Raw genomic sequence first — 15251 nt, forward strand, 5'->3', positions numbered from 1 at the left:
GGAGGGTAGCCCAAAGGTAGAAAGCCTCTGGGTTCCATCCCCAGCACCACACACACACACAAAAGCATTTTAAAAAAATAGGCTGGGGAAGCCGGGCATGGTGGCGCACGCTTGTAATCCCAGCATTTGAGAGGCTGAGACAGGAGGATTGAGGTTCATGGACAGCCTCAGCTACTTAGTGAGGCCCTTTGCAACTCAGTGAGACCCTGTTTTAAAATAAAGAATAATTTAAAAAAAGGCTGGGGGTGCAGCTCAGAAGTAGACTGTCCCTGGGTTCCATCCCTAGTATTGGGAAAAAAAAAAAAAAAAAAAGTTGGGGAACCGGGAGTGGTGTGCACACCTATAATGCCAGCACTTGGGAAACTGAGACAGGAGGATCACAGGTTTAAGGCCAGCCTCAGCAATTTACTGAGACTGTGTTTCAAGATAAATAATAAAATAGGGCTGGGATATACCGTGGAGGTAGAATTCCCTGGGTTCAATTCCCCAGTATAAAAAAAAAAAAAAAAAAAAAAAAGGGAGCTTGGTATATAGCTTGATGGTCGAGCACTTACCCAGAACCTGTGATGCCCTTGGTCCACCCTCCAGTGCCACAAGACAAAACAATCCAAAGACCCAACTCCAGCTGACAAACCACAAGAGCGCACGAGCACGCTGTGTCGGACGCCAGCAAGGGGCGTGGCCTTCTGTAGAGAAGGCCCTGCCTCTACGTTTTACTTTTTAGCTGCTGCACCCTGAAGCGGGACCCTCTTGTTCACACTTGACCCACAGTGACCACCTACAGGAGACGGAGTGGGAAGCACTGCCTGTTTGTATCCTCACAGGCACTGGGAGGCACGCCCAGCGCTTAGGAGCAACCCAAGGACACTGTAAGTGTGACTATCCCAGCCCAAAGCCTCAGCTAGATCCGGGTGCCGCCTGCCGGAAGGAAGAGAACACACGTGGGTGGCCCGTCACATCACGGGCTGCCCCGCCCGCGGGAGCTGCTTTCCCTCCACTTCCTGCATGTTCCGGTCCTAAACCCGGGAGGACAGGGAACCCCTCACGCACCAGGGCGCTCCTCGTCGCCTGGCACAGGCAGAGGGACGCACGGACAGCAAGCTGGCAGCAAGGCGGCCTCTTCTGTGAAGGCGGCCCTGGCAGCGCCCAGAGGAGGAAGGGCACAGAGGCGGAGCGGCCCAGGGCCCTGAGTGCTGCCTGGCTCTCAGGGCAGCGCTGTGCGTCCCCAGGCTCTCCTGTAGACGGTGCCTGACGCCCTCACCATCACAGACAGCAGCGCCTGGCCCACTACCAGGAGAGCCAGCCAGAAGCCCACCTTCCCGCGGCGCGTGGCACACTGGTTGGGTCCTGTGCAGGCAGGCGGCCACTCTGTTCCTTACCGCTTATTTTGCAGTACTAGGACCTGAAACAGGGGCCTTTCACATGCTCGGCAAGAGCTCTGCCACTGGGCTACGTGCCAGCCCCCCCTTCCTATTGCTGGCCCTGGGGATGGAAGCCCGGGTGCTTTCCCTTGGAGCCACACCCTTTCATCTTTACTTTGAAACAGGGCCTCCTAAGTTGCTGCGACTGCCTTCCCCTTGGGGTCCTCCACACCCTCCAGGCAGCTGGGTAGGCATGTGTCACCCACCACACCCGGCCCATTTTTCTTTTTACTCTAGTGACTCACTATGGCATGAGACTGGCTTGCGTCACAATGATGATGTAAAGTTTCCTTTTAAAAAGTGCTAATATTTAAAACATGCAAGTAGTAACACGGTGACAGCTGGACACACACAATCATGGGGGCATGGCGGCGACGTCTGCCTGGCCCTCGGCGTCTGCGACCCAGCCAGTCAATCGCTACCTGGTGCGCCCGCTGGCTCTTCTCACCAGGTGTGGACTCAAGCCGTGAGAACTGGCTTCAGACACAGACGCACGCCTAAATCACCGGTGTCAGGGCTGCTTTGGGAGGAAGGACTGAGTGAGCCACTGGCAGACTGCACTACAGACGTTTTACCTGGGGAAAGCGTTCATGGCTCCGTTAGCTGAGAGGGAGACAGGTGAGGCTGAGTGCACCCTGCGAGACCAGCCCAGTCCAGGGCCGTGCGGCCGTGCACTGGCACCGTGTCATTTCCAGCCGCCGCTCTCGCCTGGCTTTCTTCCTTATAAGGTTTCCCAACGTCATCATGCTTTATACTTGCATATAGTATGGAGACCGCCACAATGCTATTTAAAACTGTTCTATCTCCTCAAAGAAAACTTTTTTTTTAGGTATTGGGAACTGAACCCAGGTGCCCACCACTGAGCTACTGTCTCCTCACTCCCTCTCACTTGCTCGCTTACCTATTACTTATTTACTTACTGGTAGGTGCTGGGGATCGGGACCAGGGCTGTTCTACCGAGCTGCACCCTCAGCCCTTTCTATTTTTTACTCTGAGTCGGGCTCACGAGGTGCCAAGGCGCCTCCCATTTATGATCCTTGCCGGCTGATGGGCATGCGTCACTTCATCCAGCTACAGCACTCAGGAAGCGCACCAGAAGTGTCTTAGTGACAGGTTCTCGTGCAGAGCCTCGCTGGCTGTTGGAGGGAAGGTGCATTCTTCAGGGTGGGCAGGGTGACGCACACCTCCCTGAGCGCTCCTGCTCCCACCCCAGGGCGGCCAGGTGGCCCTTCGCAGGCCTTGGTGGCAGGAACCACCAGGCCGGCACCGGTCCAGGCCTCAAGCCCACAGCCATGATGCAGGCCGCACCTTTGCTCCTCAAATTAGCTGAAAAAGCCAGGCGTGGGGGCCGGGCGTAGGGGCACACGCTTGTAATCCCAGCATTTGGGAGACTGAGACAGGAGGATTGCGGTTCGCAGACAGCCTCAGCTACTTAGTGAGACCTGGTGTCAAGATAAAGAATAAAAAATAGGCCTGGGGATGTAGTTCAGAGGTAGAATGCCCCTGGGTTCCATCCCCACTGCTGAAAAAAAAAAAAAAAAAAAAAAAAAAAAAAAAAAAAAGCGGAGACACGCAAGGCCCTTCTTTCAGTGAGGGACAGCCACCCAGACATCCTACTCAGACCTGGAGAAACCAAGATGACAAAGCACACACACACGGAGCGTGGGCCTGCCCCCGTGCCCAGTGGGCAGCTGAGCTACTGCACCATGGGAGGTGGGCGGGAGGAAGCGGGCGGGCAGGAAAGACTTGAGAAGCCGGGCACACATAGACCTGGAATTTGCATAAAGAGTTCTGGAAAGGAAAAGAGCTCAGGTGATCTCTGACCAAGGAAGCGGCCTTCCAGCAGCTGGGCTGCACGCTCTTATCTTCCAGGTACCTTCCTTCACCCAAGGCTACAGGCCCCCAAGGGGCAAGGGTCACTGTGCTGTCCAGAGGACACTGAGGTCAGGAAGCACGGCAAGCTGCACCTCGCCGACGCAGGGCCACACCAGGAAGTGCGAGGCTGCGGTGATGCAAGACGGCTAGACCACACCGAGTCTGGAAACCCCAAGCTGGGCAGTTGCCAAGTTCGACTGGAGTCAAGAAGAAAAGATAAAGCCGGATGCAATGGCAGACGCCTGTTGTCCCACTACTTGAGAGGCTGAGCCAGGAGGATCGCAGCAGTTTCGCAGCCAGCCTCAATAACTTAGTGAGGACTTGTTTCTAATAAAAAATAAAATAGGGATTGGAGTATAGCTCAGAGGTAGAATGCCCCTGGGTTCCATCCCTAGTAGACAGACAAGACAGACAGACACACCCTGAAGCACACGACGTGTGCTCTGACTAAGTGTAGCCGGACTCCTTTCTGGACAAACCTGCAATGCCCTCCACTGCACCTCTCTCTCCCCCACCCAGGAGTCTGAATGAGGGCCCCAGCAGCCCGGCTCAGCTCTTCTGGCCTTCCTCGAGCCCTCCCACCCGGCCGCAGTGCCAGCCAGTCCTTGCCCAGTGGGCACCGCAGTAGCGCCCATCGAGGCTCACATTTTCTACCACGCGCGAATGCTCCTGACAGCTGGGAGCTCAGCCTGCAACCCCTCCTTGCTGCTGGCTGCCACCCCCTCGGAGACCCACACAGGTGACCACTGACAGCACATGCATGGCCCGTGCCCGCAGCACAGCAAAGGTCAGCAAGCAACAAAACGCAGAACCAGGCCCCACCCACGTGCTCGATGCAGGCAGAATCGCTGGCAATGCCAGGAGCCCCGAGTCCACGTCCTGCCCTGCGAGTGCTGGCATGGGCAGGGCCCACCCTGAGGCCCCGGACTCAGTCTGCAGGTGAAGGCCCGCCACTGCAGACGACAGCCTTCCAAGTGAGGGCCCAGAGGCGGCTGAACGACAGGCTCTCCCAGGCAGGGGCACCTGCAGTTGGACCTACCCTGAGCCCAGAGCGTGGCAATGCCCTGAGCACAGCCCTGAGCAAGCACACCGAGAGAGGCACAACCGCAGCGCCCAGATAGCCCGGCCCTGCTTCTGGCTTTTGGATGAAGAGAAAGAAAACGCACTTGTGCTGTTTCTTGGGGTGGAAAGCATTGCCAAAATACACTTGGGACGTGTGCAAGATCCTTCTACTGCCTTTCTGCTCCCCGCCCTGGCCACCTCGCAGATACTCCAACAGGTGCGACCGCCATTTCCTCCAACTCAGGGCTATGTACGTACACACTGCACGTCCCAATACCGTGCTTTCACCTAGACACCACATACTATTTTCCACCCATTTCCACCAAGTGGCCGGGAAGCTTCTGGAGCAATTCAAGGGCAAGCAGTCAAGAAGCGATGCCCGGCACATGCTTTCCCTAGAGAAGGCTGGGCGCACGGGCTTCCCAGAGCCAGGCAGGTAGGTGAGGCCAGCACAGGGTCGGAGGGTGAGCTGAGGGTAAGGCTCAGAGTTTCTCTTTGGTGACTGGGAGATGAGCGCCGAGCGCCACTGCACGCACGGGGAACTCTGGCCTTGAGCAGCCCCTGTCCCGGCTCATGAGGGAGCACTAGCTTACGTAACGCCAAGCTGGCAAGGCGTGGAGTGGGCACCCGGGCGGCACGTGCATCCTGCCGTCTGCTGACGGAACCAGCACTGTCATCGGGTCCACGCAGGGTAGCTGGGGCAGGCAGCACCGCCCAGGTGTGGGGCGTTGCAGGTGGACTATCCTGACTCACGGCATGCCGACGCATGGCCCGAGCTCCACCCCGCGAGGCATACACACGAGGGGATGCCCTGGAAAGGGGGCACTGGAGCGGGAAAGCCACTGGAGTCCAGCGGTCCAGCCACAGCAGACCTGGGCGGCCCACCGCCCTTCACTCAACATGGCCAACACCGCCATGAGGGTGTCTCAGGGCAGGCAGACATGGACGGCAGTGGGGAGGCCGAGGGAGCAGAGCGCATCCTAGGAGCTGAGCTGGCTTGCCCCTCACTTAGGACGCTGTCTACAAGAGCGCTTCTTCACCAGCCGCAGCCTAACACGGGCCTACTGTGAACCTCTTACACTGAGGTTGCTCAGCCCAGAGCAACCGGGGTGAAGTGACGCAGTGGCTTTAGAAGCAGGTCACGTTGGGCGAGGCCGTGGGGCACGGGAACAGAGGGGACTATGAAGCCCACAGGAAAGCCAAGGTTAAGACCTGGCAGAGCCAAGGACCAGGCGGCGAGTGAGGGCAGAGGCGAGGTGCTGCCGTAGGTGGCACAGGCCCACCCGCTGGGAATGAGAGCTGTCCAGCCCATGTCCGAGGGTCACCAAGAGCGGCAAAAGTGAATGTGACCCGAAAACTGAGGAAGCTCCCCAGGAAGCCTAGCTACTACACACACCTAGGCACACCTGCTGGCCTGGCCAGCAGGAGGACAACCCAGGTTTTGCAACAGGGATTTCCCTGACCACGCACACATTTATGGAACTGGTGGTTAGGCTGTTCTAGTCTAAACATAGCACAGGTGCAAGAGTGGGAAAAGGGCCTGGGAGGCATGACTACGAGGCCAGCCTCAACAGCGAGGCAAGAGCTGAAGGAGGCGGTGCCGCGGCTGGCTGCGAGGCCTAGGGCTGTTCAGAAGCACGTGAGCAGACGCAGACAGACACGGGCTGCCAGTGCCCCACCCCCGTGCAGAGCTTAGAGGGGAGGTCTGAAGTCGGCCGCATGCTGGGCTGTGGACTCCTGCCGCGCACACCTCTTGCCACGCTCCTCAGAAGCCAAGCGATTCTGCTGTTCTGTGTCAGGCAAGAAAAACTCTTTCTATCGGCTTGATTAAAACTCCTTAAGTTAGCCAAGTATGGTAGTGCACACCTGTAATTCCAGCACTTGGGAGGCTGGAACAGGAGGATCACAGGTTCAAGGCCTGTGATCTTTAGTGAGTCTCAGCAATTTAGTGAGAATCTGTTTCAGCAATTTAGTGAGATTCTGTTTCAAAATAAAAGGGGCTGGAGTGTAGCTCCAAGGTAGAAGGTGGAAATCTTAGTACCCCAAACAAAAACCAAAAACCTCAGCCTATCAAGAGGCTGCCCCACTCATGAAAGGGAGGCCACACGAGATGCTCCCAGGGAGACTCAGCATCCAGAAGATGGGCTGCCAAGCCGGGTGTGGTGGTGCACGCTTGTAATCCCAGGGCTTGGGAGGCTGAGACAGGAGGATGGCGCAGGTTCGAAGCCAGCCTCAGCTACTCAGTGAGGCTCTCAGCAACTTAGTGAGACCCTGTTTCCAAATAAAGTATAAAATAGGTCTGGAAGTATAGCCCAGAGTAGAAAGCCTCTGGGTTCCACCCCTAGTACCACCAAAAAAAAAAAAAAAAAGAAGAAGGTGGCTCTGGCTGGCCAAGGGAAAGGAGGGCCCGACGTGGGAAATTCTGCTCTGGTAAGATCCCAGCACTGGGGAGGCTGAGACAAGAGGATCACAAGTCCCAAGCCAGCCACAGCAACCTATGAGGCCGTCAGCAATTTAGTGAGACCCTGTTTCCAAAGAAAAAATAAAGTAAGGTTGGGGGTATAGCTCAGAGGTAGATGCCCCTGGGTTCAATTCTCAGCACCACCAAATAAATACAATAAAGAGGGCTAGGATGTTGCTCAGTGGCAGAGCGGTTGTGCAGCATGCTTAGCCTCAGGTCTGAAGCCCAGGACTGTGGGTGGAGAGGAAGGCCTGCAGCCGGTCATGGTAATGTACACCTGTAGCCGGCACACTCAGGGAGCGCTGGTAACGGCACCTGCTGGGAACTGCATACAGCTGCAGCAGAACAGCCTGGAGCCACGCTCAGAACACAAGTGCACACACAAGCCCAGCCAGGAGGTTGAAGCGCTGAGATAAAGGTCTGTTTTCATTCTTTGGTGGGTGCCGGTCCATCCAGATTCTGAAGGCTGAAAACGGGACTCTGTGTGTGTGTGTGGGGGGGGGTGGGTACTGGGGATTGAACCAAGGGGCATTCTACCTCTGAGCTACAATCCCACCCCTATTTTATTTTTATTTGGAAAACAGAGTCTCACTAAGTTGTGGAGGACCTCAAGAGATTGCTGAGGCTGGCCGTGAAACTGTTTCCTCCTGCCGTGATCCTCCTGTCTCAGTCTCCCACGTACTGAAATTACAGACTTGCGCCAATACGCCCAGCTAAACTGGGTCTCTTGAACGCGAGGAGAAAGCACTGAGACGTCCTGTGTCCAGGGTGGTGGTCCCCACTGAGCCGGCCATGATGAGAGGCCAGCGGAGTGGAGCTATACTGCCAGATGTTGACCAAGATGTGAACTTTTCTATTTTTTTTTTTTTTTTTGTGGTAATGAGGAAGGAACCCAGGGGCATTCTACCTCTGAGCTACACTCTCAGCCCTATGTTTTATTCTTTATTTTGAAATAGGGTCTCACTAGCTGGGTGTGGTGGCACACGTTTGTAATCCCCGCGCTTGGGAGGCGGAGACAGGAGGATCGAGCAGGTTCGAAGCCAGCTGTGCTGGCTTAAGAGATCCTGTTTACAAATAAAAATATAAAATAGGTCTGGAAGTATAGTCTGTAGTTAGAAGAGTTCCATCCCTAGTACCACCAAAACAAAACAAAACAAAAAAAAAACAACAAAAAAAAAAACCAATAGGGTCTCACTAAGTAGTAGTGGAGGCTGTCCTCAAACTGCAATCCTCCTCTCAGCTTCCCAAATGCTGAGATTTACAAGCGTGAGCCACCACGCCTGGTTTATTCTTTATTTTTTTTGTTTGGTGGTACTGGGGTTCCTGGAAACCCTTCTACCTCCGGGCTATATTCCCAGACCTATTTTATATTTTTATTTGGAAACGGTCTCTTAAGCCAGCAAGGCTGGCTTCGAACCTGTGCGATCCCCGTCTCCACCTCCCAAACGCGGGGATTACAAGCATGCGCCACCACACCTGGCTTTATTCTTTATTTTGAAACAGGGTCTCATTAAGTTGTGGAGGGCCTCACTAAGTAGCTGACAGGCTGTCTGCAAACCGTGATCCTCCAGTCTCAGCCTCCCAAATGTTGGGATTACAAGCATGCGCCACCACACCCGGCTTTATTTTTTATTTTGAAACAGGGTCTCATTAAGTTGTGGAGGGCCTCACTAAGTAGCTGACAGGCTGTCTGCAAACCGTGATCCTCCAGTCTCAGCCTCCCAAATGTTGGGATTACAAGCATGTGCCACCACACTTGGCTCCTGGCTGATTCTTTATTTTGAAACAGGGTCTCACTGAGTTGCAAAGGGCCTAAGTAGCTGACAAGCTGTCTGCAAACCACGATCCTCTTGTCAAATGCTGGGATTACAAGTGTGCGCCACCACACCCAGCTTTAACAGAAAACTTCTCTGCAAAATATAAAAATTCCTTTTTTTTTTTTTTTTGAAGTACTGTGGATTGAACTCAGAGGCATTCTACCTCTGAGCTACACCCTCAGCCCTGTTTCATTTTTATTTTGAAACAGGGTCTCACTAAGTTGTGGAAGGCCTTACAAGTTGCTGAGGCTGGCTGTGAATCTGCGATACCCCGTCTCAGCCTCCCAAGTACTGGAATTACAAAGCATGTGTCACCATGCCATGCTCATAAAAATTCTTACGATAATGAAAAAAAAAAAAAAAACAACCCACATTAAAAAATGGGCAAAGGATCTGAATAGGTCTTTCTCCAGAGAAGACACAGTAATGGCTAGTAAGCCAAGTGTGGTGGTGCCTGCCTGTAATTTCAGTATCTGGGAGGCTGAGACAGGAGGATCACAGGTTCACCTACAAGTCCCTGTTTTAAGACAAAAAAGGGGTTGGGGAGTGGCTCAGAGGCACTCCTGGGTTCAATTCTCAGAACCTCAAACAAAAAACTTCCTGTCATCAGGTGTCAGGAAAATACAAATGACAACCACAGTGGTGTGCCAAGGCATAGCCATTGGGAGGCTGCAATCTCATCTTAGGTGAGCCTAAGATGGTGCAGCTGCCTCAACTAAGTAAACACAAGTGAGCACAGGATGCAGCAATCTCAGAGATACGCACCATGAGACCCAAGTCCACACAAAAGTGTGCACAGCAGCCGAAAGCGGCAACAACCCAGTGCCCGTGAACGATGGCACCACCAAGATTTATTTAGCCATCAAAAGAAATGAAGGCCTGATAGGTAAGTACTGTAACAGAGAACCTTGAAAGTACTACTCTACCTGGCAGAAACTAGATGCCTGCATCGCCTGGCTCCCTTTGCAGCCTGTCCTGAACAGGCAGATGCAGAGGTTCAGCGGACTTGAGGCTGTGAGGTGAGGGCTGGCGCCAGGAGGCTGGGAGACGGGAGTGGCTGCTGATGGGAGCAAAAATGCTCGAAGACTGCGGGGACGGCCACACCCCTGGAGCAGACGGACTACTGCATGTGCACCTGGGCATAAGCTGTAAACATAGCTGAGGAAACCGCTCAGCTGGTTCTGTGTGTGCACGGTACTGGGGACCGAGTCCGAGGCGTTCTGCTTCTGAGCTACACCTCCAGCCCTATTCTATTTTTTATTTTGAAACAAGGCCTCACTAAGTTGCTGAGGCTGGCTGCGAATCTGCAATCCTTCTGTCTCGGTCTCCTAAGTACTGGGATTACAAGCTCAGCTGATTACTGATCAAGGACCATCCATTCTATTTGAGTATCCAAGTATGTTACAAATAAAAATATTAAAGGGTGTTCCACACGCCCAACCTGTCGTCCCTTAGGTGTTAGCCATGCCCACCACGGTGTCATGCCGGCACTGGTGCCGCGGCCATCACGGGTCCACCACACACGGAGGAAACCTCACCCTTCTACACGCATGCCAGCTCCAGCCCCAGGGACTGTGGAACAGGGGACTCCGTGCTGGCAGCACCTACTCGCCCAAGGGCACCGACTTCTTTGGCACTTGTACGCATTTCTATCTCAAGGGCCAGTAAGACAGGCTCCCACCAAGTGGGCGGGGTGGCCTACCTTGGCGGCTGCGGGGAGCGGGGCTTGGGCTTGTCCTTCTCCTTGTCGCGCTCCTTGTCGCGCTCCCGGTCCCGGTGCTGCCTGTCCTTCTCGTCGCGCTTGGCTCGCTCGCGCTCCCACTCCTCCTTCCTCCGCTGCCGCTCCTTGTCCCGCTCCCGCTCCCGCTCGCGCTCCCGCTCCCTCTGCCGCCGCTCGCGCTCCCGGTCTCGCTCGCGCTCCCGCTGGCGGTTCTCTCGCTCTCGCTCCCGCTCCCTTTCCTTGGTTAAAAGGCCAAACACAGCAGGGATTAAGCACTGTCTGGAGGACGCGCTCAGGGATGCTCAAGAAGCACCTTCTAGCCGGGCGTGGTGGGCACGCTTGTCATCCCCGCACTTGGGAGGCGGAGACAGGAGGACCGCGCAGGTTCGAAGCCAGCCTCAACTGGCTTAAGAGACCCTGTTTCCAAATAAAATATAAAATAGGTCTGGGAGTGTAGCCCGAGGTAGAAGGCCCCTGGTTTCCATCCTCAGTACCATCAAAAAAAAAGCACCTTCTGAGACACCAAATCCCAGCGCAGAGTGCAGGTAAGAGCGAAGCCACTCGCAGCGCTCCGCCCAGGGCACTGCCGGCTCTCCTGCCCTGACCAGCACTTCCACTCTGAGCGGCTCCTTCCCTGAGGTCACAGGCTGCCTGCGGGGCGGTGCCAGGGCACGGTGTAGTGCTTCCCCAAGCGGCCCCGGAGCACGGCCACACCACTAGCACAGCCCTCCAGTGCTGATCTAATACGTGGCACCAAAACCAAACGTCCAAGCACAGGAGGCTGACAAGCGTCCGGCCCTTCAGCCATGTGCGCCAGGGGCTTCCTGCTGCCCGCCCTCCCGCAGCAGAGGCCTGTGGTGGCGGTCCTGCCCCGGACCCCGCGGCCAACTCGAGAAGGAGGCTGCTCTGAGCACAGGGCCTCTGCACAACTTGCAACTGTTGGCTCCTGGGCCACGGCCACCTCGCTCTGGGCCTGGGAACCCTTGGCTCTGTCCTGAGTCACAGAACAGAACCTGCTTCTTTATCTTCTTGGTACTGAGGACTGAATCCAGGGGCATTCAACTGAGATACTCTCCCAGGCCTATCTTATTTTGAAACTGGGCCTCGCTAGGCTGAGAGCCTACTACTTGCTGAGGCCCTCCACGAACCTGCCGTCCTGTCTCAGCCTCCCAAGTACAGGAATTACAAGCGTGCGCCACCAGGCCTCGGTGACAACCTGCTTCTGATGAACCTTCCTGGCACACCAAAGTGGAAGGCAAGCCTCCAGGCCTCAAGCACACAGGTCCAGACACATACTTGAGAGGAAACACCCAAACAGAACAGCCTCCTGCCAGACCAACAAGGCCTGGCAGGCCAGAGGCACACCCCTGACCGGCCGGCAGGGGTGAGGACAGGTGCTACAGTGCGACCAATACTGCTGGACTCTGAGATGACAAGCTCAGGAGGGTGACACAGTCTCTTGCAGTCTGGTGTCAATAACCTCACAAGCAAATCTAATTTTACAAACGTTTAGCAAAGCCAAGCCTGCAGGAAAGCCCCTGTTCAGATGACCGCAGATGTAACCAGGGACCCAAAATCAACTTGGGCTTGAATTTAGTACTGTGGGCTCAATCTGCACAGTGCTGACAGATTAAGCTCGCACAAATTCCTGTAAGTAAGGGATGCTTTGGGCTGTGCGTAGTGGGGTATGCTTCTATTCCAGCTATTCAGGAGACTGAGGCAAGAAGATCAGAAATCGAGGCCAGTCTGGACAACTATGGGAACTCTGGCCTCCAAAAGGGCAAGGAGCGTGTGGTTTTAATGGGTGGGATTCACATGTGTGTGTGAGTCATACTTACTCGGTAATTATGATACGGCTCGGCGTCTGTATATTGCACCCTGAAATTCTCGTACTGTCCACCGCGCCAAAACCGCTCTATTTCATAGTCATAGTAAGGATCTGCATAAGGCTCAAGTCTGAAAAGACAGCCAAGAGAAGCAAATATCACTCAGGGCCATTAGAGCAAACATTCTACACAAAACACACGCAGACAGACTCCAACACCACACTGAAATAACACACCAAGAGGAAGTGGCATTTATCCAGGAACAGAAGAAAGGCTGAGTTGGGCCAGGGAGCCCGCGCATACCCCACGCAAACAACAGACCTGGAAAGGGGAGGTGGACACTGAGGACAAAAACACCCGACACACCAATGCCCGTTCTTGGGTAAAATACCTCAGAAAGCAGGGATCCATACCTTCCTAACCATGTAGAAGTGTGCTTACACACGAGGAAGTGGGGGCAGGGTTTCTCTGATCAGGAGGAGGCAGGACCCTGACCCCATGACTACCTGCCGGTGTACTGAGGCCTGCCAGCAAGACTACTGACAGAGCCCGGGGGGGTGTGAGAATGGACGAGGGGCAAAATGCCTTGATTAGCAACTCGTGTGATGTGACACCTGAAAGGCCGGAGAGCTGAAGACGTGGCCAATTCACACGTGTCTCGTTCCATCCTCTTTCCCTCTCTCACACACCCTCAGTAAGCAGAAGGCAAGAAAACAATGACAGCAAGAGACAGTGAGTGAAGAGAGCCTCACAACAGCAAGAAGGAATAAAACGCATCTAGCGTTTAGGACGGCACACGGCAGCACGTGCGCTCTTCCTACGCTGCCCAGTAGGCGCGAGGCCACCAGGAAGAGCACGGTGAGCGTCTTCGTGGAGCAGACCAGCTGACACCAGGTCACAAGGAAAAACAGACAAAGACGAGCCAGAAAACCCTGCAGAAGATGCTGAGCCTCACAGCATCCGAAAGAGCCCCACAACTACACTCGTGTGGTGTGGTCCACGGAGCAGAAACCAACAGCCCATGGAGAAGAGCAAGCAGCCGAGACCAAGGCTGGACGCGGGCAGAGGCTGCTGGCTGAGCAGCGAGGGCACATCAGAGCCCACCTCAGGCAGCACTCCAGAGGGCCCCACCACGCCTGCCTCGGTGGGTCCCCGGAGGTGCCCAGGGCAGCTGGCTGCAAAGCCACGGCCTCCCACCACCTAAGCAGCCAGATGCCGCATGGCCTGCCTTGATGGCGCTCTGGTGGCGTTTCGTTACACGCAACAGCAGACACCGCAGGCTGCGCACACTAACAGAGGCGCGAGGGAAAGCTAGCGCCGGAAGCGGCTTCCACAGGGACGCCAGAGCACCCCACAGCCAGTTGGTCTCTGGAGGGCATGTGTCTCCCGAAAGCGGGCCGAGCCAGCAAACCCGCTCTGGGGAGCCAGCGAGTGAACTGAAGAGCTCTTTCCTGCAGGGTTTCCTGGGCTGCAGGAAGGCAGGCAGAGGCAGCCAGCCGGCAGGGCAGGGCAAGCACCTCAGCCTGGTCCTGGGACCACTGGCCGCAGGAGGGGCAGTGAGCACGCGCTGTGAAGCGCAGCCACATCTGCCTGGCTGCTCGAGCCCCTTCCTGAACAGTCGTGCAACAACACCTGAAGCCAACCAGGAGCGCCATCGCTCAACGCACTCGTGTAAACTCCACAGAGGAGGTCACGGTCTGCAGCCACTGCCCGAACCGTTTAGGGAGCCTGAAACGCCAATGGGCCTTCTGAGGAAAGGAGCCCTTGGCCGAGCAAATTGGGCAAAGCCCCGCACCAGCACAGGCTAGCGCCCCGGTCTGCAGAGCCTCGGACCGACCCTCAGCACTAGAGTCCTGTGCACACTGCCATCGCGCACCGGTGGCCCGCACAGCATTCGCAAAGTCGCCTCTGAGGTCCTGGTAGGACGCAACCGTGGGCCACAGTCGCTAGGGGCAGCAGATGATTCTGCAGCCTGCCCAGGAAAAGTGTGGTAGGTGAAAAGCAGACTAAGTAACTGGAGGCCTGCAGGAGGAAGCCGAGATCATTTAGCTAACCATTTCACGTCGAAGACAAAGAAACTGAGGCCCAGAAAACAATCACTACTAAGAAAGGCCCTGAACTGCACACCCCACTTTCTCAAGGAGACAAGGCCCTGAGCAGCAGCACCTGCGCTGTCCTCCGATCACTGCAGCAGAGCTGCCTACCTTCCCTGTCAGCTGGTGAAGAGGGACCAGCGTCATGGCCTGCCAGGTACACCTCCGCGACACCCCCCTCCCATGGAGACTGGCCTCCCTGCCCCCAGGGCCCTGCTCTCCCTGACCTCCCTCCCTGCTGCTCAAGCTCTGCAGCCCCGGGGCCCCAGTGCTCCTTCTGCCTCTGCAGAAGACTGGCCAACACATCTTCCTGTGGAATGCCCTCGGTCTCCATCTCTGGCTGGCACACTGCGTCTCCCCCAGTGCCCACAAGAAGCAGCAGGGCGCTTCTGCAGAGGTCTTCCCTCATCAAGTCGGGTTGGGGCCTGGCTCAGCAGTCCCCAGCCCAACACAGAGGGTGTTAAGAAACACACAAACAAGTCGGGCGTGGTGGCGCACACTTGTAATCCCAGCATTCGGGAGGCTGAAACTGAAGGATCACGGTTCGCGGCCAGCCTCAGCTACTTAGTGAGGCCCTCTACAACTCGGTGAGACCCTGCTTCAAAATAAAGAATAAAAAAATAGGGCTGGGGTGTATCTCTGAGGTAGAATGCCCCTGGGTTCCATCCCCAGTACTGCAAAAAAAAAAAAAAAAGAGAGGGGGGGGGGAGAAACACACAAACAAGCTGGGCGCGGTGGCGCACACTTGTAATCCCAGCATTTGGGAGGCTGACACAGGAGAATCACAGTTCACGGGCAGCCTCAGCTACTTAGTGAGGTCCTATGCAACTCAGTGAGACCCTGTTTCAAAATGAAAAATAGGACTAGGGGTGTAGCTTGGAGGTAGAATGGCCCTAGGTTCCATTCCCCGACTGCGAAAGAAAAAGAAAGGAAGGAAGGAAGGAGGGAAGGAAGGACAACACAGTCAACAGCTGTC

The 15251-nt window shown here is 55.5% G+C and overlaps 1 protein-coding gene across 3 annotated transcripts in view; it reads right to left on the reverse strand.

The window, feature by feature from the left end:
* The window catches only part of ZC3H18 (zinc finger CCCH-type containing 18), a gene marked incomplete at both ends in the record, with an annotated part of 52742 nt that overhangs the window by 9409 nt on the left and 28082 nt on the right, over positions 1-15251 (reverse strand). For all 3 annotated transcript variants that reach the window (XM_080702328.1, XM_080702330.1, XM_080702329.1), the window contains 2 exons: positions 10339-10595; positions 12195-12312. In XM_080702328.1, the coding sequence (XP_080558454.1) occupies positions 10339-10595; positions 12195-12312 (375 nt within the window). The remainder of the gene's footprint in view (positions 1-10338; positions 10596-12194; positions 12313-15251) is intronic.

This window comes from Muscardinus avellanarius (genome assembly GCF_963383645.1).
Source record: "Muscardinus avellanarius genome assembly, chromosome: 10".
NCBI lineage: Eukaryota > Metazoa > Chordata > Mammalia > Rodentia > Gliridae > Muscardinus > Muscardinus avellanarius.